General features: G+C 41.9%; 1 protein-coding gene across 1 annotated transcript in view; it reads left to right on the forward strand.

Annotated features, from left to right (window-relative positions):
- LOC126175049 (netrin-3-like) overlaps nucleotides 1-24,299 on the forward strand; it is a 455,725-nt gene that overhangs the window by 425,732 nt on the left and 5,694 nt on the right. Inside the window, exons 4-5 of the mRNA XM_049921560.1 lie at nucleotides 7,886-7,954; nucleotides 18,312-18,486. Coding sequence (XP_049777517.1) covers nucleotides 7,886-7,954; nucleotides 18,312-18,486 — 244 coding nt within the window. The remainder of the gene's footprint in view (nucleotides 1-7,885; nucleotides 7,955-18,311; nucleotides 18,487-24,299) is intronic.

Below are 24,299 nucleotides of genomic sequence, written 5' to 3' on the forward strand. Positions count from 1 at the left end.
TTATACACTGAAGACCAAAGAAACTTGTACACCTGCCTAATATCGTGTAGGGTCACCGCGAGCACGCAGAAATGCCGCAACACAACGTGGCATGGACTCGACTAATGCCTGAAGTAGTGCTGGAGGGAACTACGACCATGAATCGTGCAGGGCTGTCCATAAATCCGTAAGAGTCCGAGGTGAGTGGCTATCTCTTCTGAACAGCACGTTGCAAGGCATCCCTGTTATGCTCAATAATGTTCGTGTCTGTGGAGTTCGGTGTGCAGCGGAAATGTTTAAACTCGGAAGAGTGTTCCTGGAGCCACTCTGTAACAATTTTGGACGTGTGGGGTATCGTATTGTCCTGCTGGAATTGCCGAAGTCCATTGGAATCCACAATGGACATGAATGAATGCAGGTTGGTTGGTTGGTTGGTTTGGGGAAGGAGACCAGACAGCGTGGTCATCGGTCTCATCGGATTAGGGAAGGAAGTCGGCCGTGCCCTTTCAGAGGAACCATCCCGGCATTTGCCTGGAGCGATTTAGGGAAATCACGGAAAACCTAAATTAGGATGGCCGGACGCGGGATTGAACCGTCGTCCTCCCGAATGCGAGTCCAGTGTCTAACCACTGCGCCACCCCGCTCGGTGTGAATGCAGGTGATAAGGCAGGATGCTTACGTACGTGTCACCTGTCAGAGTAGTATCTAGACGTACCTGGAGTCCCACATCACTCCAACTGCACACGCCCCACACCATTACAGAGCCTCCACCATCTTCAACAGTCCCCTTCTGACATGCAGGGTCCATGGATTCATGAGTTGTCTCCATACCTGCACAGGTCCATCCGATCGATACCATTTGAAACGAGACTCGTGCGACCAGGCAACAAGTTTCCAGTCAGTAACAGTCCAAAATCAGTGTTGATAGACCCAGGTGAGACGTAAAGCTTTGTGTCCCGCAGTCATCAAGGGTACACGAAAGCCCATATCGATGATGTTTCGTTGAATGGTTAGTACACTGACGCTTACTGATGGCCCAGCATTGAAATCTGCCGCAATTTGCGGAAGGGTTGCACTTCTGTCACCTTGAACGATTCTCTTCAGTCGTTGTTGGTCCCGTTCTTGCAGGATCTTCTTCCTGCCGCAGCGATGTCGGAGATTTAATGTTTTGCCGGATGATGATGATGATTGGTTCGTGGGGCGCTCAAATGCGCGGTCATCAGCGCCCATACAAAGTCCCAAATTTTACACAGTCCAATTTTTGTACAGTCCAATCTAGCCACTGTCAGGAATGATGATGATGACGATGATGAAGTGGTGATAACAACACAAACACCCAGTCCCCGGTCAGAGAAAATTCCCAACCTGGCCCCGAATCAAACCCAGGATCCAGTGATGCAGAGGCAGCGACGGTAGCCACTTCTTTTTTTACCGTAGCAGACGTCACATGACATCCGTTGAAGTTCGTTGTTGCTCCCTTCGCCCAGTTTTTTTACTACAGAGACCAGCCAGCTCTCTGAGCGAACACGCTGAGCTACTGTGCCGGCGCCACGAGACCACGAGCTGCTGACTGATGTTTTACCGGATTCCTGATATTCACGGTACACTAGTGAAATGGTCGTACGGGAAACCCCCACTTAATCGCTACCTCGAAGATGTTGTGTGCCACCGCTCGCGCGCCGACTATAACACCATGTTCAAACTCACTTAAATCTTGATAACCTGCCATTGTGTCAATAGTAACCGATCTAACAACTGCGCCAGACACCTATCTTATATATGCGTTGCCGACCGCAGCGCCGTATTCTGCCTGTCCACGTATATCTGTATTTGAATACACATGCCTATACCAGTTTCTTTGGCGCTTCAATGTATGTCCAAGTAAGTGTTGGTATACTAGATTTTCTCACACCAACAACAGAGGCAATGTCTCATATGGCCACAGATGTGTTCGTGGAAAGTAACTACACTCCTGGAAATTGAAATAAGAACACCGTGAATTCATTGTCCCAGGAAGGGGGAAACTTTATTGACACATTCCTGGGGTCAGATACATCACATGATCACACTGACAGAACCACAGGCACATAGACACAGGCAACAGTACAGGCACTAGTACAGTGTATATCCACCTTTCGCAGCAATGCAGGCTGCTATTCTCCCATGGAGACGATCGTAGTGATGCTGGATGTAGTCCTGTGGAACGGCTTGCCATGCCATTTCCACCTGGCGCCTCAGTTGGACCAGCGTTCGTGCTGGTTGCCTCCGCGTGAGACGACGCTTCATCCAGTCCCAAACATGCTCAATGGGGGACAGATCCGGAGATCTTGCTGGCCAGGGTAGTTGACTTACACCTTCTAGAGCACGTTGGGTGGCACGGGATACATGCGGACGTGCATTGTCCTGTTGGAACAGCAAGTTCCCTTGCCGGTCTAGGAATGGTAGAACGATGGGTTCGATGACGGTTTGGATGTACCGTGCACTATTCAGTGTCCCCTCGACGATCACCAGTGGTGTATGGCCAGTGTAGGAGATCGCTCCCCACACCATGATGCCGGGTGTTGACCCTGTGTGCCTCGGTCGTATGCAGTCCTGATTGTGGCGCTCACCTGCACGGCGCCAGACACGCATACGACCATCATTGGCACCAAGGCAGAAGCGACTCTCATCGCTGAAGACGACACGTCTCCATTCGTCCCTCCATTCACGCCTGTCGCGACACCACTGGAGGCGGGCTGCACGATGTTGGGGCGTGAGCGGAAGACGGCCTAACGGTGTGCGGGACCGTAGCCCAGCTTCATGGAGACGGTTGCGAATGGTCCTCGCCGATACCCCAGGAGCAACAGTGTCCCTAATTTGCTGGGAAGTGGCGGTGCGGTCCCCTGCGGCACTGCGTAGGATCCTACGGTCTTGGCGTGCATCCGTGCGTCGCTGCGGTCCGGTCCCAGGTCGACGGACACGTGCACCTTCCGCCGACCACTGGCGACAACATCGATGTACTGTGGAGACCTCACGCCCCACGTGTTGAGCAATTCGGCGGTACGTCCATCCGGCCTCCCGCATGCCCACTATACGCCCTCGCTCAAAGTCCGTCAACTGCACATACGGTTCACGTCCACGCTGTCGCGGCATGCTACCAGTGTTAAAGACTGCGATGGAGCTCCGTATGCCACGGCAAACTGGCTGACACTGACGGCGGCGGTGCACAAATGCTGCGCAGCTAGCGCCATTCGACGGCCAACACCGCGGTTCCTGGTGTGTCCGCTGTGCCGTGCGTGTGATCATTGCTTGTACAGCCCTCTCGCAGTGTCCGGAGCAAGTATGGTGGGTCTGACACACCGGTGTCAATGTGTTCTTTTTTCCATTTCCAGGAGTGTATTTTTGTCCGCTTATTAGGTGAAATGACCATTTTAACACAAAGTTTTCCTGTTGAGAACACGGAAATAACACATACTGCTGCACACATAAAAGCACTCAAGAGAACTGGAGAGTACCTACAATGGTTGTTCATAGTCAAGGCAACAGTAGTCCGCCAAGGGTCCAACAGTTGAGCGGATTAAACTGATTATAGCTAACCTACTTCAACTTGTTATAATATATGCGTTGTCCCAATTAATTTGCACTCAACTGTACCTTGCCTGTATTTACGCTGTTTTGGATTCGGATAGCTCCGAGGTTTTTTTTTTTTTTTTTCCCCGCATGCTTCTGGCTACCTGTTCATTTCGTGAACTCCACTATCACCAACCACAGGAACCTCCTGATTGTTCCACCGGTCTCTGCAACAACACCAGTGCGAGTCATCGTAAACTGTGTTCTACCTATGGCGAGTAGTGTAGAAGAGTGCTTATTTGAAGGTGTTACCGATTCATGGTTCGGAGATTTAGCGATGTACCGTGATCCATGAAGTTTTTCTTTCACTGCGTGCAACACAAGTGCGTTTCCAGTGAGCGACTGTGCAGTGCACTTACACTTTTGTCGGTTTTGTGAACAACACTGCTGTTTACGTGGGTATACACGTGCTTGTCAGGAAGAGACCTGTGTCTAATTGAAGTGACGTTAGCTAACTGGAGGCAGTATTCAATAAAAGTGACGGACCAGGCGAAGTTTAATTGAAATAAACAAGTTCCGTTTGTTTCCTTGGAAACTTGTGTGATTTGGAAAATGCTATGATTTACCGCCAAGAGCTGGAGATAAAATTTCTCTGTTGAAGAACCACTTTCAATCTGTGAACGATCGTCACGATCATAGAAGCATTTACAACATCATACTAGGCGATATAAAATCAATGGCGCCAGATAATAAAATCAGTGAAATCGTCGCTGTTATTAAAAAATGGTTCAAATGGCTCTGAGCACTATGGGACTTAACATCTGAGGTCATCAGTCCCCTAGAACTAAGAACTATTTAAACCTAACCAACCTAAAGACATCACACACATCCATGCCCGAGGCAGGATTCGAACCTGCGACCGTAGCGGTCGCGCGGCTCCAGACTGAAGCGCCTAGAGCCGCTCTCACTGTTATCACATTGTAATATTACATCGCCAGACATAAAATGTACAAGACTTTTCTTTTGACCAGTTGACTTTGAACTGTATTCCTGATTTGATTTGGCTTGTAGAGACTATCGTCGGAAGTTGATCGGAGGCAACTGTTATCAGTGTATGTCATCCGACCCAGTGGTCGGACTTCGCAGTCCTGAAATCACGCCAATAATCGCTTCCGTGTAAACTCGAGCAGCAGAACGGCACGTAATTCGTCTCGCGCGTCGCAATTCGCGTATCTTAATGATATCGTCGTCGACGAGCTATAAAAACCTCCAACATTCCTTTGTTCTTTGCGCTTTGATTTAATTATACTTTTTGGTGTTTCGAGTATCTGTTGTTTTAGACGAAACTTAACCATATCGTTATATTAAAGCAGTGTGCGATTTGTGCTTTTACCAGTCGGGGGGATGTCTTAGGGGGTTAGTATAATTACATATGTTACTAGCTTGGACCGTGGCGTTACCCATGGTTAAACAGTTATTTATAAATAGATGTTAATGCCGAAACTCACTATTCACGCGTATGCACTATCAGAAAAGCCATCCCTTGTTATATCTTTAAAAGTACATTATAGGTAAAGCTTATTTACAAAATTTATTTACATACTGGTATACGACGGGAATTCAAAAAGTAAAGGCACATTTGTGAAAAGCTGTACTTATTCTGATGATACAAAACTGAAACATGCGTTATTTTTCTACGTAACCTCCCTGGACTTCAATGCAGTTTTCTCGACGTTTTACGAGTTTTTTTTTTTTTTATTTCATAAGAAAATACGTTTTTATGTTGCATCTGTAACCAATTTTGCACCGCAGCAATGACGTTTTCGTCACTTTCAAATCTTCTTCCCTGTAGTGCTTCCTTTAAGGATCCAAACATGTGAAAATCACTTGGAGCCAGGTCTGTACTGTATGGTGGATGTTCCAGCACCTCGAATCTCAACTCCTTTATTGCGTCGGCTGTCCGTTTGGCAGAATATGGGCGAGCGTTATCTTGCTGCAGGATGACACCTCTTCACAGTTTTCCACGACGTTTGGATCTGATTGCAGGTTTTACTTTCGTACGCAACACATCACATCCATCATACAATACAGACCTGGCTCTAAAGCCTCATTTATGCTGGGGCGATGTCTTGCAACATTGTGGCATGCTACGGAAATGTGGCGTGCGTCGTCTTGTAGCATTGCATGCGGCATGTTAATTTATTCCAAAGCAACAGAATTTGTGCCACACATGTGTCAGTCTTGCAGTATAAAGGATGATAAAGTATCGCAGCGGCGGCCTACTTGGTACTTGCACATGCAGCTAACAACGGAAATGAAAACCAAAGGCCGACCGGTGTGGCCGTGCGGTTAAAGGCCCTTCAGTCTGGAACCGCGTGACCGCTAAGGTCGCAGGTTCGAATCCTGCCTCGGGCATGGATGTGTGTGATGTCCTTAGGTTAGTTAGGTTTAATTAGTTCTAAGTTCTAGGTGACTGATGACCTCAGAAGTTGAGTCACTTAGTGCTCAGAGCCATTTTTTTGAAAACCAAAGGAAAAGTAAACGATGGTGGAAGAGAGGAGTATTTAAAGAAGGTCCACAAAATAGTATCCTAGGAACTAGAAGCAGACAATGGTGCGTTATTTAGTAATGTGTGCTTTCGTCCCAGGCGCGTTAGTCCGCGCCATACCGTTGCCAAAAGGTGGCCTAACGGTAAATGTTCGCACAGGTACCGGGCCGGTCACCACCCTGTGGGTGGGACTTTCAGCCCCCAGCTCACCCAACTCTGCGGTACAACTGCTGCGGTATGACTGCCACACTACTTCCCTTGCAAGCTCGCAAGTAAACGGATGACGCACCTTAGACAAAAGCAAAAATGACAAAATGACAATGATGATTTAGTTCTAAATGTTTTGAAATGCTTAACTACTACATAACACTTTTTCAAAATTAATAAGCAAACATATTAATAGTATTAATAGTAAGACTGTATTGAAAACTTTCAGTGTTCGGCTCCACAAATTTAAATTATATGTAAAGTTTTACTCCAGTGCTTGGGAAATAAACATCCCAGGTTGGGATGCATAAACTACAGCCAGAGGAGGGGATGGTCTGATGCAAAGGGGGGGAAATCCCCCCCATCCCCCCCCCCCCTGCAAATCGCACACTGTATTAAAGCGGCAGTGAATAAAAAGGTTAGCCCTGAATTTCTTTGTTACTGAAAATAAATGTTTAAAAAAATTTCCCGAAATTAGATGTTTTTCAAGAGCGGTTCTGTATCTTTTTAACATGTTTTTATTAGGTCTCTTTCTTGTCTGTCTCTCCTTTCAGTACAAAATTTGCAGCTTCCTGATGAGCCTAAGTACTGATGTTTTAAACACAGCTTGTACCTGGATGATAATGCAATATTAACACCCTAACTTCTCGGTCTGTTGGATAGAGCTGGGGAGGATCTGAAGAAAGTTGATAACACTTGGTGTATCTTGGCTGCCCTGCCGGACCAGCATATTGTGCGGGTAGTATCAGGACGCATTCCAGGCATATGCCAATGGATGTGTACATCACTAAAGCGGCAATAAAAAGCTAGTGTATATATCTGTGTGTGTGTGTGTGTGTGTGTGTGTGTGTGTGTGTGTGTGTGTGTGTGTGTGAATAATTAATTAAGAACAAATATCATACTATCAACATGTTAAAATACATTGTGGAATTTCATACACACAATACTAAAAAGCAGAAAATAATTATTTAAATAAAAATAAATGTTTAATATAAAACATTTTTATATCAGACTAAAAACTATAAAATAATTTCTCCTAATCCCATGTAGAGTCCTGATACCATACGGACAGTCCTGAAAATTTGTGCTTGAGAATTTTTAATAGCTATGACAGTACTTGTAAGATTTATGATGAAAAACATGGAGAACATGCAACAGATAATAGTTAGGAGGTGAACTATTCATGCATCAACTATGTGTTGCATACATCCTGTGTTTTTTATTCTAAATATGACAAGCATTGTCACAGCTATCAAAAATTCACAAGCAGATATTTTAAAAATAATATGTATGGGGTTAAGAATTTGTATGCAGCTACAAGGAGTCATTTTATACTGCTTAGTCCAATTTAAAAGCATATTATATTAAATATGTAATTTTCTTCAAATAATTACTCATTTCAAGTTGTTCTGGCAAAACATCACCATATTCCCTGCTTCTTCATTTTTATAACTGATATAGGCCTCCTGTCTAGATACTGGATATTGCTTACATTGTACTGTAAATTCTGAAAACATTATTCCCATGTGAGCAATGACTCCCACTTATATGTTACTCTTCCTGTACCATAGTCGTGTGAGGACTGTCAATTGTGTGTTTCAGACCAGTGCGGAAAATGCCGTGCAGGGACACGGAGGCTCAATCTGAACAAGTACTGCCGCAGGGACTATGGTAAGTACCAAACAAAGTTCACTAAGTCTGTAGCTTATCTTACAAGGAATATTTACTGCAGTAGGAATAACTTCCTCTTACTTGCCATTTTCTTCGCTTACAGTTAGCCACAGTGAAAATGTATGAATTTAGCTACACACATCATACAAATAGTTGACAATGTGATGTATAAATTCAACTATGTACATCATTGTAAAATGGTCGATGATGCAATTTGAGCATCTAAATGCAGTAGTTAGTAAGTTATAGTTACATGAACAAGAGCATTTGATGCACTTTCTGCCATTACTTCTTCAGCCCTACAGCTGTTAGAGGACATTGTTGCCCACTGTCCCTTCTTGCTTCCACAGGTTTCAATCTTGCTATATCATCCATTACGTCTTCCATCCACCTTAACCTTGGTTGGTCGTTAGGTCAGCTAGAATATAACGTCTTCCTCATTATCTTCTGCCATCCACCCAGTAGCCAAACGGTCAACGTGACAAACCCTCACACGAGGGATCCAGGTTTGAGTCCCGGTACTGCCAGGGCCCTTTCCTTGGTGGGATGATTGGACTGGGGTGCACACAGCCTCATGAAGCTAGTGGCAGGAGCTACATGATTGAGATGTAGTGGCTCAAAGGTCAAAATGTCAATCAGTGTGTTGTGCTGATCCCATTCCCCTTCATATCACATCCAATGATGAATGACAAGGGTGACACGGTGGTTGGTCAACTATCATGTGGTCTTCTGGGATTAATTGGGGATTTCCTTCCTTCAATTATCTTCTGTCAACTGTTATTTTCTGCAGTTGTCGTAAGCATTGTCTGGTGAATAGAATGAACAGTCTAATGAACACGCTCTATAGACTGAGAGTAAACTGGAAAAAAAGAAAAAAGAAAAAGAAAATAATGAGGAGTAGCCGAAATGAAGCAAGGAGGAAGTAAAAAGCAGGCTAGCATAGGCCAACAGAAGTCTGCTGCTAGCAAACATAGGCCTTAATTTGAGGAGGAAACTTCTGAGAATGTGCGGTTGGAGCACACCATTGTGTGGACAGTGGAAAAACATAATAGATGTGGCGCTACAGAAGAATGTTTAAAATTAGGTGACCTGATAGGATAAGTAATGAAGAGGTTATCAATAGAATCGATGGAGAAAGGAACATATAGAAAACACTGAGGATTAGTCTCCCTGGTACAATAGCAAGCTCTAGAGGGTAAAAACTGAAGGGGGAAGGTAGGACTGGAATACATCCAACAAATAATTGAGGGTGCAGGGTGCAAGTGCTATGCTGAGATACACTAAGATAGATGTAGAGGAATAATGGACAAAGTTTAAGCAGATTGTAAATTGCGGTCTGGAGAGTTACGTGCTTAGTAAGTTGATAAAAGATGGAAGAGAACCATGGTTTAATGATAAAATTTGGAAGGTGCTGAAGAAACAGAGACTGTTGCACTCTGGTTCAAAAGAGAATGCATAAATGACAACAAGCTGGGGTTAGTAGAGATTCGTGTGTCTGTTGTATGAGCAAAGCATACAATACCTACCACTGTTGCACCTTAGCAAAATATCTGGCAGAGAACTGAGAAAACTCTGGTCCTATGTAAGATTGCTAAGCGGGTCTAAGGCTTCCATTCGGTTTCTTGTTGATCAGGTTTGGAGTGGCAGTTGAAGATAGTAAAACAGAAGCCAAAGTTTTAAATTTCACATTCAAGAAATTGTTTACAGAGGAGAATTGTACAAACATATAATCACTGGACCATCAGGCAGAATCCTGTATGGACAACATAGTAATAAGTATCCCTGGTGTAGAGAAACAATGAAGGTTTTGAAAACAAATAATTCACCAGGTCTGGGTGGAATCCCAATTTGGTTTTACAAAGAGTATTCTAGAGCATTAGCCCTTTACCTAGCCTGCATTTATCATGAACCTCTCATCCAGCAAAAAGTCCCAAGTGACTGGCAAAAAGTGCAGTTGACTCCGGTGTATAAGAATGATAAAAGAACAGTCCTGCAAAATTACAAACCAATATCCCTAACTTATGTTTGTTGCAGAATCTTTGAACACATGTCCATGAATCAGCTTGGTTTTAGAAACAGTGCTTTTGCGAAACTCAGCTTGCCATTTTCTCACATGATATACTGTAAACTATGGATGAACAGCGACAGGCGGATGTTATATTTCTAGATTTGGAGAAGATGTTTGACGCTGTGCCCCATAGCATGCTGTTAATGAAGGTACTAGTGTATAGAATTAGTTCACAGATATGTGAGTGGCTTGAAAACTTCTTAAGTAATAGAACCCAGTAAGTTGTCCTCAAGGGCAAGCATTCATCAGACACGAGTATCGACAGGAGTGCCCCCGAAAGTGTGATAGGACCCTTGTTGTTCTCTATATACATAAATAATTTGGTAGACAGGGTGGGCAGTAATCCACAGTTGTTTGCTGATGACACTGCGGTATACAGTAAGGTGTCGAAATAGAGTGGCTGTAGGAAGATAAAAGATGATTTAGACAAAATTTCTAGTTGGTGTGATGAATGGTAGTTAGCTCTAAATGTGGAAAAATTTAAGTTAATGCAGATGAGTAGGAAGAACAAATCTGTAATGTAAGGATACAGTATTACTAGTTTCATGGATGACACAGACAAGTCGTTTGAATATCTGGTCATAATGTTGCAAAGCGATACAAAATGGAACAGACATGTGAGAACTGTGGTAGGGAAGGCGAATTGTCTGCTTCAATTTATTGAGATAATTTTAGGAAAGAGTGGTTCACCTGTAAAGGAGAACAGATTCAGGTTACTGATGCAACATATTCTTGAGTACTGCTTGATTGTTCGGGATCTGTACTGGTTCAATTGAAGGAAGACACTGAAGCAATTCAGAGGCAGGTTGCTAGATTTGTTACCATTAGGTTCAAATAACATGTAAGTATTAGAGATGCTTTGGGAACTCAACTGGGAATCCTTGGAGGGAAGGTGACGTTCTTTTTGAGAAACGCTGTTGAGAAAATTTAGAGAACCAGTAATTGAAGCTAACTGCCAAACGATTCTACTGTCACCAACATGTATTGCGCATAAGGACCACAAAATACACTCCTGGAAATGGAAAAAAGAACACATTGACACCGGTGTGTCAGACCCACCATACTTGCTCCGCACACTACGAGAGGGCTGTACAAGCAATGATCACACGCACGGCACAGCGGACACACCAGGAACCGCGGTGTTGGCCGTCGAATGGCGCTAGCTGCGCAGCATTTGTGCACCGCCGCCGTCAGTGTCAGCCAGTTTGCCGTGGCATACGGAGCTCCATCGCAGTCTTTAACACTGGTAGCATGCCGCGACAGCGTGGACGTGAACCGTATGTGCAGTTGACGGACTTTGAGCGAGGGCGTATAGGGGGCATGCGGGAGGCCGGGTGGACGTACCGCCGAATTGCTCAACACGTGGGGCGTGAGGTCTCCACAGTACATCGATGTTGTCGCCAGTGGTCGGCGGAAGGTGCACGTGCCCGTCGACCTGGGACCGGACCGCAGCGACGCACGGGTGCACGCCAAGACCGTACGATCCTACGCAGTGCCGTAGGGGACCGCACCGCCACTTCCCAGCAAATTAGGGACACTGTTGCTCCTGGGGTATTGGCGAGGACCATTCGCAACCGTCTCCATGAACCTGGGCTACGGTCCCGCACACCGTTAGGCCGTCTTCCGCTCACGCCCCAACATCGTGCAGCCCGCCTCCAGTGGTGTCGCGACAGGCGTGAATGGAGGGACGAATGGAGACGTGTCGTCTTCAGCGATGAGAGTCGCTTCTGCCTTGGTGCCAATGATGGTCGTATGCGTGTTTGGCGCCGTTCAGGTGAGCGCCACAATCAGGACTGCATACGACCGAGGCACACAGGGCCAACACCCGGCATCATGGTGTGGGGAGCGATCTCCTACACTGGCCGTACACCACTGGTGATCGTCGAGGGGACACTGAATAGTGCACGGTACATCCAAACCGTCATCGAACCCATCGTTCTACCATTCCTAGACCGGCAAGGGAACTTGCTGTTCCAACAGGACAATGCACGTCCGCATGTATCCTGTGCCACCCAACGTGCTCTAGAAGGTGTAAGTCAACTACCCTGGCCTGCAAGATCTCCGGATCTGTCCCCCACTGAGCATGTTTGGGACTGGATGAAGCGTCGTCTCACGCGGTCTGCACGTCCAGCACGAACGCTGGTCCAACTGAGGCGCCAGGTGGAAATGGCATGGCAAGCCGTTCCACAGGACTACATCCAGCATCTCTACGATCGTCTCCATGGGAGAATAGCAGCCTGCATTGCTGCGAAAGGTGGATATACACTGTACTAGTGCCGACATTGTGCATGCTCTGTTGCCTGTGTCTATGTGCCTGTGGTTCTGTCAGTGTGATCATGTGATGTATCTGACCCCAGGAATGTGTCAATAAAGTTTCCCCTTCCTGGGACAATGAATTCACGGTGTTCTTATTTCAATTTCCAGGAGTGTATAAGATACAAGAAATTAGGGCTCATACGTAGGCTTGTAGACAGTCGTTGTCCCTTGCTGTATTTGTGAGGACAAGGGAGGGCACACTGAGGCACAGAGTATATCACAAGCCTACACATACAGACAGGCATCTGCATGCCAATCCTGCCACCACCCAGCGCAGAACAACTCGGTCATCCATTCTTTGGCAATCCGTGCGCAGCGCCTAAGTGATGCTCAAAACAAAATACCTGAGCTTAAAAGGCTATGCATAATGTTTCTAGCCAATGGTTACAGCCATAAGTCGATCCACATAGCCTTGTCAATGAACACAAGAAAGCGAGATAAGCAAGAAATAGGTAAACTGCAGCCAACAGTGCACTTACATTACGTGATAAATGTTACCTTCACCAGGTTGGGGTGCAGCCTGTCTTCTATAGTAGTCGCAGGATCCAGGACGTGCTAGGCTCCACTAAGGACAAGGTGGATGCTTTACACACAGCAGGCATGTTCAAGGTGGAATGCGAATGTGGAGAGGCATACATCGGCGAGACTGGCAGGCCAATAGCAATCCGCATTCGGGAACATGAGTGTTATATTCGTCTAGGGCAACACAACAAATCTGCTGCGGCAGAACATCAGCAAGACTGCTGGAAAGAAATAAAATTCAGCGAAGCCTGTGTGTAGGTCAAGTAGCCGGTTATGACAAAATGCAAAATCAGAGAGGCCATCGAAATACTTAAACATCCTAATAACATGAATAGACAGGATGGACTCAGGCTTACCCCATCTTGGCTGCCAGAAATCAGAGCCCAGCAGACCGCACTGTCAACACGAGGTATGAGCACTACCGGTGAGTAACTGCTGCTGTGCAGCCGACATCCAGCATTTGGTAAACAGCAGCCAACTTCTCATTTGACGGTGACCACCAATCGTGACACATACCACAAGAGCCAATAGACAACAGAGGTTACATTCTCCCTCCTCTGCAATAACCAATTAAAATAAAGTTCCCTCTCCTTCTTCTTTAAGTGACCAACGAAACGAAATATCTTTTAAAATTATGACCTAATGGCATGCGCAGTGTACAGTAACAACAAAATATAAGGGACACTACATAGCTATAATGCACCAGTAGACCCAGAAGAAGGCCACTGCAACTGTGGCCGAAATGTTGGTTTTTCTCCAGCAGCAGTAGTTTTATACATTATGATGCAGTACCATACCCAGAAAACTTTTATGTCGAATAATCCAGTCTGTTTCACTGTTCCTCCAAACCATTGTCATGTCTGACAGAATTGCAATGCCATTCCTCTCTTCTCTTTGAGCTTTAATCTATTTTCCAGATTCTTCTTTAGTTCCCTTTACTGCTTACTCTTACAAGGAATACTCTACAGTATTGGTCCCTTACCTAGCCTGCATTTATTGTGAATCTCTAATCCAGCAAAAAGTCTCCAGTGACTGGTAAAAAGTGCAGGTGACTATGGTGTGTAAGAATGGTCCCACAAAATTAAAAACCAATATCGCTAACTTTGCTTTGTTGCAGAATCTTTGAACACATTCTCAGTTCAAATACAATAACTTCCTTGAGACTGGGGATAAGCTACAACCCTGTTTCACTCGCTCCTCAACTAATGCCTCCCCTCCACATCCTAAGACTCTTATAACTGCAGTATAGTTGCAGTACATGTTATAGACGACCACCCACACTCTGCATTTTATGCCTGCTAGTATCATAATTTCAAAGAGAGTGCCAGTAATCCAATCAATATCGTCAAAAGTTTTTATTGAACTTTAATAGACTACTGAAAATTATTGTTGAATTATGAGCTCTGAGCTCTGTGATAAGCTTTGTGATAAAATAAATAACTGAGGATGCTGGACTGTTAATGTTAAAACTATAGTGGACTACTCAGTGAGGAATGGAGAGATGGATATTGGGAGCTACAATGAGAGACAGAAAATGAATCAGAAAAGGGACCAGGGAATATACTGAAGTGGAAGAGATAGTTACGACTGCAGTGAAAATGAAATCACAGTGCGAAGACCGAGACAATGTCTTTACAGAAGGTATCTAGATGACATGCAAGAACAACATGGTTGCATAAAGCTAAAGAACATAATGTACAGAAAATGTACAGGAGAGTTTTATTTGGCAGTTGAAGTCAAATGGATTGTTATTATTATTATTCTTTCTTCTCTCACGCATTATTATTATTATTATTATTATTATTATTATTTGATCACAAAGAATCATTCATATTTAATATAGATTGAAAATCACAGTGTAAATAAATAGCATAAAAACAGCAGCTCAACAGTACACATTTTAGATTTTTTAGCAGAAGAAAAATGCACAGCATGGTAGGTAGATCGAACAGTCAGAATACTGTCTATTCCCACATATGTTATTATATCTTTGTCTTCTTCTTCATATCATTCTTCTTTAAAAGTTGCATTCTTCTTAGTTTGTGAAAAATGGGAAATGTACTACTGTAATGCAGTGAGCCAGTACATTCACATCAACTGCTTTAGGACATTGTTGATCCAGAGCATTTTCAAACAGGACCCCACATGTCTGATATTGACATGGTTGAATGTTTTAAAATTCCTTTGCCTAGGAGTCAAAACATCAAAGAATGCAGTCAGAAAACCCAGTTTGTTGAGATGAACTTTGGAATGCTAGCAGTTGTTCAGTTCATACATATGACAAAGCTAGGCCTGCTAGAGGTCACGAGTGTCGACAGTATAGTGAGCTCACGTGCTTGTTAACAAATAAAGTTATCATTTTTAAGAATGATTGGCCAATCCTATTTCACATCAGAACTTAACTGGAAGTCGTCTCAGGGAATCATCTTTACCTTAAAAAAATGTTATGATTTTCTTGTTTTCAACAACACAGATGTGTTAGTAATGCTCACCCATCCAGCTAGAAGTAAATCGTGTGCATCACAATCCATATATGTTCCCTGATGTTCATCTCTTTCTGAATGTATGGTGAGCAGTGCTCTAACAAAATGCTCATAGAGACATAGTGAGGTTCTGATTCTAAATCTAGCTGTAACATCAGTCTGGTGAATCATTTTGCTCTCAAAGAGCCCAAATATTAACTAATATTATGCAAATGTAAGGTATTAGACTTGCATTCATGAAGTATCAGCTTCAGCTAGTTGTTGCTGCATGTTTTTTCTGTTTTTTCTTTTCTTTTTTTTTTAATTTAAAAAAAAAAACTGCTTGAGACACATCCTGAGGAAGATATTTCAACAAAGGAACTATTTGTTTTTCTTTCCTCATGGGGGGTAGCACTCTGATTGTAATCACTGATTCATCATGGGACATGTAAATTGAGGCATTTTTCAAACACAAAAAATTCTCTACTCAAATAACAAATAACAGACATGCATGTGATATCTCTCTCTCTCTCTCTCTCTCTCTCTCTCTCTCTCTCTCTCTCTCGTGGCGTTCCTACAGGTTTCACCACATCCCACATATTTGTCACCACCAATTTCTACAGGCTTCCTCAGATGGTTTCCTTTACCCCACCTTGCCTGAGGATAGTACATCAAGATCTTCTTAGGTCATCTGTCGTTTGCATTGTATGTCCATACAAGGTGAGCTGCTGTTCTTCTATTCTGTCTGATATGCTTTCTTGAGTCTGGTTTATTTTCCTTATTGTTATACTTCTTAGATGTTCTTGACAAGATATCCTATGTGATGTCTTCAGGTAGTCCAGTTCTACAACTCTCCATTTGTTTTACATAAACTATGAAATGAAAATTAATGGTTTTAACATACAAAATGTTCTTCGGCCACTCCCATTTTATGAAACACTGCTTGAAGTCTTTGTTGAATTGCTGGTTACATAAAAAGGTAATTTTTGAGCTTCACTAAAGCAATGTGATTAAAGATAATTGCTGAATAATCAATGAAATTTAATTTTTGCTAGTATCTCCTCTGAAAGTAATCATGTTTCCTATGCAGTATATGATAAAAGCTAATAAAGTGTTCTTATATTGAACAACAGACATTATGTTCCTCTCTCTGGAACTATGGGTCATTCAATAAGTTATGTCCCACACTTAAAAAAAAAAAAACATTAAAATACATAGATGAATTTCCTTGTTGGTGCTTCACATTTGATGTTTGTTCTGTGTGCCGGTGAAGTTTCGAACCATTCTGGCAGGTAGCACAGCTGTAGTAAGTGTCAAAATGGCGTCTACATATGACTCATGTACAAGCAGTGTGCTGTTACTGAATCCTTGTGTACAGAAAAAGAAACCGTGATGAACATCCATAAACATTTGTGTGCAGTGTATGGTGATGCTGCAATTCATAGGAGTATGGTTAGGCCATGGGTTAAGAAAGTTACAGTCCCAGGAAATGCAGAAAAAAGAGCACCATGATCAGCCATGCTCAGGACGCCCTGTCACAGCCACTGCTGTCGACATGCTGAATTGTGCGGATGCCATTATTCTTGCTTAAAGATTCTGTACAGGGAACACACTTTGAAGATGATGAGAGTGTTAGTTATGCAGTGAAAACATGGCTATGACTGCAGGATAAGAACTTTTACCAGCAGGGAATACATGTTCTTCCACAGCATTGGCATACGGCCATAGAATTTGATGGAAACTACTTAGAAAACTAGGACATGGACAAGACTTGATGATGTATATTGTCACCAAATTCTGACTCACAACAATAAATATATTCTGAGGGAAAAAAAATACGGGGCACTGCTTATTGAACAGCCCTCGTATAGTGGTTGCCTCTCTTGGGAAGGAGATATGTAGAATCATAAAGTTTACAAAGATAACAGCTGAGGATGTAACCGTATTGCACAATAGGTGCCAAAAATAATACACTGAAGCACAGAAAGAAACTGGTATAGTCATGCGTATTCAAATATAGGGATATGAAACAGGCAGAATACAGCAATGCCTATATAGGACAACAAGTGACTGGTGCAGTTGTTAGATTGGTTACTGCTGCTACAATGGCAGGTTAACAAGATTTAAGTGAGTTTGAACATGGTGTTACAATCGGCGCATGAGTGATGGGATACAGCATCTCCAAGGTAGCGATGAAATGTGGATTTTCCCTATATGAGTATTTCATCAGTATACCATGAATATCAGGAATCTGGTAAAACATCAAATCTCTGACATCGCTGCGGCTGGAAAAAAATTCTGCAAGAACGGGACCGACGATGACTGAAGAGAATCATTCAACATGTCAGATGTGCAATCCTTCCACAAATTGCTGCAGATTTCAATGCTGGGCCATCTAGAAGTATCAGCGTGTGAGCTATTCAATGAAACATCATCAATATGGCATTTTGGAGCTGAAGGCCTACTCGGGTACCCTTGATGACTGCAGAACGCTAAGCTTTATACCTTGTCTGGGCCCATCAACACCAACATTGGACTGTTCATGACTGGAAACGTTTCCTGCTCGGACGAGTCTCATTTCACATTGTATTGAGCAAATGGACATGTATGGGTATGAAGACCTCATGAATCAGGCAGGCATTTCCTTTGGCTCTTCAGTGTAAATAACTAGCCACTTGAATGATTGGATGAAAATCTGTCCATTGTCATGAAATGCTTGAAAACACTCTCTTAGTAGTTTGCTACAGAGGTGTAGATACATCAGATTTTTCCAAAATAGTTTAGTCTGGTAAATATTAACAGTTAATCATATAGTTCCTATTGCTGTTAAGGTGGCCAAGATAAACTGTTTCTGTGAATGAAATGCCATCAGGGTATAGTATATTGTTCACCTATTGACCTAGAAAATGCATAGTTACTGTAATATAAAATATTTTATTCATTTCATTTGGACTAATGCTATGGTAGTAATTGCTTTCTTTGGTTCCAGCTATTCTAGGGAAAGTGCTGGAGCGTGAGACAGTGGAAGATTGGGTGAAGTTCTCTCTGAGCATCCAGTCTGTGTACAAACGTGCAAGGGAGTCACGTCTGCGTAGAGGCAATACCTATCTCTGGGTTCACATGAAAGACCTGGCATGCAAATGTCCCAAAGTCAAAACCAACAAGTAGGTTTCTTTAAACTTAATTTTGTCATGTATGTGTGCTTGCATTGAGAGCACTGCGAGCAGAGTAATATAAATTAAGGTAATTTAACAACACTGAATCATTGGCTTTTAATAAGTAATGTATATTTAAGTTCCAGTGTTGCTTTGTCCCTCAAATAGGTATGAAGCACAATTACCAAACAAATTTAATATGCAAAGTGTGACTTCTGTTGTATTGTATTGTATTGTATGGAACTGGGGACCTAGAAACAACAGAGACGCTTTGTCCCTGCTGTAGCCCTCAGTGGTCCACAACAGGCTATAGCAATCCACTCACCCCACCATCACCCCACACCGAACCCAGGGTTATTGTGTTGTTCGGTCCCGGGAGCTGAACTGCATAATAATCCTGGGTTCAGTGTGGGGCGACGGAAGGGTGAAGTGGGCTGCGGTAGTCGTCGTGGGGTTGTGGACCACTGTGGCTGCGCTTGAGTTGGAACCTCTCCATCGTTTCTAGGTCCCCGGTTAACATACAATACAATCTTGTGTACAACTGTTTATAGAAGGTGATCAGTAAGTGTGGGCATATGGGTAGGGTCAGATTTATACTGCTATTAATAATAATAATAATAATAATAATAATAATAATAATAATAATAAACCCCGTGGAGGCCCGGGAAAAGAATAGGCCTCCGGTATGTTCTGCCAGTCGTAAAAGGCGACGAAAAGAACAAACCACTAATAGGGCTAACCCCCCTTTTAGTGTGATTACTTGGTTCAGGACAGAACTAAAGAAGCCTCGGACAAGTGCCGTCATGGTCGGGGACGACGCTTGAACCCTATGCCCGCCCACAATGGTAACGACACTGCTAGCCAACTGGAAAAGGATTTAAATCCGAATAGAGGTGTTTTGCAGGATATGCTTCCTGCAACCACCCTAGAAGGAAAACAAAGACAGAGGATGAGATGGTCAGATGAAGTTAATCGACACCTCATGTTCTGTTATTACCAAGCAACAAACCTAGGAACCAACACAACTGGATACAGATCACAAGTATACACAACATTTATTACCAGATACCCGGAATTAAAATTTTTAACAGAACAACGACTAGCTGATCAGATCCGTGTAATAATCAAAAATAACAGGATACCCCAGTCAGAATTAGAAAACATCAAACAACAAGTACAACAAATACTGGAACAAAATAATGTGCAATCAGAAGAGGAAGAAAACACAGTAATGGACTCAAACATCCCAGAGCAAACAAACAAAGACCAACACGCATCAATTAAACAGTCAGAGGAAAACGAACTCTTAAGACAGCCACCAGAACAAGCACAAATAGAACACGAACAGAGACACGTGTTAGATATAGAAGAGAAATTTCAGCTGACATATATAGAATACAAAGACACAAATACAGACATTAGACCATTCTTGCATAGACCGCCAAATAACCCACAAGTCGAAACAACAATAAAAACTATCAACACAATCATACACAACAAAATAAATGAAAACACAACTATGGAAGAGTTACAACTACTGGTTTATATAGGAGCACTCACTACACTAAATATACACACTAGGCAGAGATCAGAACAAACCAACACACAGAAGAAATGCACAAAAGCAGCATGGCAACACAGGTTACAGATCAGAATAGAAAAACAGAGAAAAGACATCGGACAGCTAACACAATTTATAAGAAATGAAATATCAGACAAAAAACGAAAAAGGTTAGGTAAAATCTCACAACAAGAAGCAATAGAGCAATTAGATGAAAAAAAGCAGAAATTGCAAGCATTGGCCAAACGACTTAGAAGATACAAAAATAGTGAAAATAGAAGGAAACAAAACCAAACATTCAACACAAACCAAAAGAGATTTTACCAAACAATGGATAACACACACATTAAAATAGACAATCCACCAAACATAACAGACATGGAACACTTCTGGAGCAGCATATGGTCAAACCCGGTACAACAGAACAGGCATGCACGGTGGATACAAGCAGAAACAGACACATACAAGATGATACCACAAATGCCTGAAGTGATAATTTTGCAACATGAAGTCACCCGAGCAATTAATTCTACACACAATTGGAAAGCCCCTGGAAATGATAAAATAGCAAATTTCTGGCTAAAGAAGTTCACCTCAACACATTCACATCTAACTAAATTATTTAACAGTTACATTGCAGACCCATACACATTCCCTGATACACTTGCACATGGAATAACCTATCTGAAACCTAAAGATCAAGCAGACACAGCAAACCCAGCTAAATATCGCCCCATAACATGCCTACCAACAATATACAAAATATTAACTTCAGTCATCACACAGAAATTAATGACATATACAACACAGAACAAAATTATAAATGAAGAACAAAAAGGCTGCTGCAAAGGAGCACGAGGATGTAAAGAGCAACTGATAATAGATACAGAGGTGACATATCAAGCTAAAACTAAACAAAGGTCCCTACACTATGCATACATTGATTACCAAAAAGCCTTTGATAGTGTACCCCACTCATGGTTACTGCAGATTTTGGAAATATACAAAGTAGATCCTAAATTGATACAGTTTCTAAAAACAGTAATGAAAAACTGGAAAACCACACTTAATATCCAAACAAATTCAGATAACATCACATCACAGCCAATACAGATTAAGCGTGGAATATACCAAGGAGACTCATTAAGTCCTTTCTGGTTCTGTATTGCTCTGAACCCACTATCCAACATGCTAAATAATACAAATTATGGATACAATATTACTGGAACATACCCACACAAAATCACACATTTGCTATACATGGATGATCTAAAACTACTGGCAGCAACAAATCAACAACTCAACCAATTACTAAAGATAACAGAAGTATTCAGCAATGATATAAATATGGCTTTTGGAACAGACAAATGTAAGAAAAATAGCATAGTCAAGGGCAAACACACTAAACAAGAAGATTACATATTGGATAACCACAGCGACTGCATAGAAGCGATGGAAAAAACAGATGCCTATAAATACCTAGGATACAGACAAAAAATAGGAATAGATAATACAAATATTAAAGAAGAACTAAAAGAAAAATATAGACAAAGACTAACAAAAATACTGAAAACAGAATTGACAGCAAGAAACAAGGCAAAAGCTATAAATACTTATGCTATACCAGTATTGACCTACTCATTTGGAGTAGTGAAATGGAGTGACACAGACCTAGAAGCACTCAATACACTTATACGATCACAATGCCACAAATATAGAATACATCACATACATTCAGCAACAGAAAGATTCACATTAAGCAGAAAGGAAGGTGGAAGGGGATTTATAGATATAAAAAACCTACATTATGGACAGGTAGACAATTTAAGAAAATTCTTTCTAGAACGGGCAGAAACTAGCAAAATACACAAAGCAATCACTCATATAAATACATCGGCTACACCATTGCAATTTCATAACCACTTCTACAACCCTTTAGATCACATAACATCAACAGATACAAAGAAAGTAAATTGGAAAAAGAAAACACTACATGGCAAGCACCCGTATCATCTAACACAGCCACACATAGATCAAGACGCATCCAACACATGGCTAAGAAACGGCAATATATACAGTGAGACGGAAGGATTCATGATCGCAATACAGGATCAAACAATAAACACCAGATATTACAGCAAGCATATTATTAAAGATCCCAATACCACAACAGATAAATTCAGACTTTGCAAACAACAAATAGAAACAGTAGATCACATCACAAGCGGATGTACAATACTAGCAAATACAGAATACCCCAGAAGACATGACAATGTAGCAAAAATAATACATCAACAACTTGCCATAAAACATAAACTAATAAAACAACACGTTCCCACATACAAGTACACACCACAAAATGTACTGGAGAATGATGAATACAAATTATACTGGAACAGAACGATTATAACAGATAAAACAACACCACATGACAAACCTGACATCATACTCACCAATAAAAAGAAGAAATTAACACAACTAATTGAAATATCCATACCCAACACAACAAATATACAGAAGAAAACAGGAGAAAAAATTGAAAAATACATCCAACTGGCTGAGGGAGTCAAGGACATGTGGCATCAGGATAAAGTCGACATTATCCCAATTATACTATCAACTACAGGAGTCATACCTCACAATATTCACCAGTACATCAATGCAATACAGCTACATCCAAACATATATATACAACTACAAAAATCTGTAATTATTGATACATGTTCAATTACCCGAAAGTTCCTAAATGCAATATAACATATACCATACAGTTACAAGGAAGTCACGCTTGACCGAGGTCCGCGTCACGTTCCATTTTTAACCAGACTTAAGTCTGAGAAAAAAAAGTCAATAATAATAATAATAATAATAATAATTCCCGTGGAGGCCCGGGAATAGAATAGGCCTCCGGTATGTTCTGCCAGTCGTAAAAGGCGACGAAAAGAACAAACCACTAATAGGGCTAACCCCCCTTTTAGTGTGATTACTTGGTTCAGGACAGAACTAAAGAAGACTCGGACAAGCGCCGTCATGGTCGGGGACGACGCTTGAACCCTATTCCCGCCCACAATGGTAACGACACTGCTAGCCAACTGGAAAATTATTTAAATCCGAATAGAGGTGTTTTGCAGGATATGCTTCCTGCAACCACCCTAGAAGGAAAACAAAGACAGAGGATGAGATGGTCAGATGAAGTTAATCGACACCTCATGTTCTGTTATTACCAAGCAACAAACCTAGGAACCAACACAACTGGATACAGATCACAAGTATACACAACATTTATTACCAGATACCCGGAATTAAAATTTTTAACAGAACAACGACTAGCTGATCAGATCCGTGTAATAATCAAAAATAACAGGATACCCCAGTCAGAATTAGAAAACATCAAACAACAAGTACAACAAATACTGGAACAAAATAATGTGCAATCAAAAGAAGAAGAAAATACAGTAATGGACTCAAACATCCCAGAGCAAACAAACAAAGAACAACACGCGTCAATTAAACAATCAGAGGAAAACGAAATCTTAAGACAGCCACCAGAACAAGCACAAATAGAACACGAAGAGACACACGTGTTAGATATAGAAGAGAAATTTCAGCTGACATATATAGAATACAAAGACACAAATACAGACATTAGACCATTCTTGCATAGACCGCCAAATAACCCACAAGTCGAAACAACAATAAAAACTATCAACACAATCATACACAACAAAATAAATGAAAATACAACTATGGAAGAGTTACAACTACTGGTTTATATAGGAGCACTCACTACACTAAATATACACATTAGGCAGAGATCAGAACAAACCAACACACAGAAGAAATGCACAAAAGCAGCATGGCAACACAGGTTACAGATCAGAATAGAAAAACTGAGAAAAGACATCGGACAGCTAACACAATTTATAAGAAATGAAATATCAGACAAAAAATGAAAAAGGTTAGGTAAAATCTCACAACAAGAAGCAATAGAGCAATTAGATGAAAAGAAGCAGAAATTACAAGCATTGGTCAAACAACTTAGAAGATACAAAAAAAGTGAAAATAGAAGGAAACAAAACCAAACATTCAACACAAACCAAAAGAGATTTTACCAAACAATAGATAACACACACATTAAAATAGACAATCCACCAAACATAACAGACATGGAACACTTCTGGAGCAACATGTGGTCAAACCTGGTACAACATAACAGGCATGCACGGTGGATACAAGCAGAAACAGACTCATACAAGATGAT

The sequence above is a fragment of the Schistocerca cancellata genome, chromosome 3, assembly GCF_023864275.1.
Source record: "Schistocerca cancellata isolate TAMUIC-IGC-003103 chromosome 3, iqSchCanc2.1, whole genome shotgun sequence".
Taxonomy (NCBI): Eukaryota; Metazoa; Arthropoda; class Insecta; order Orthoptera; family Acrididae; genus Schistocerca; species Schistocerca cancellata.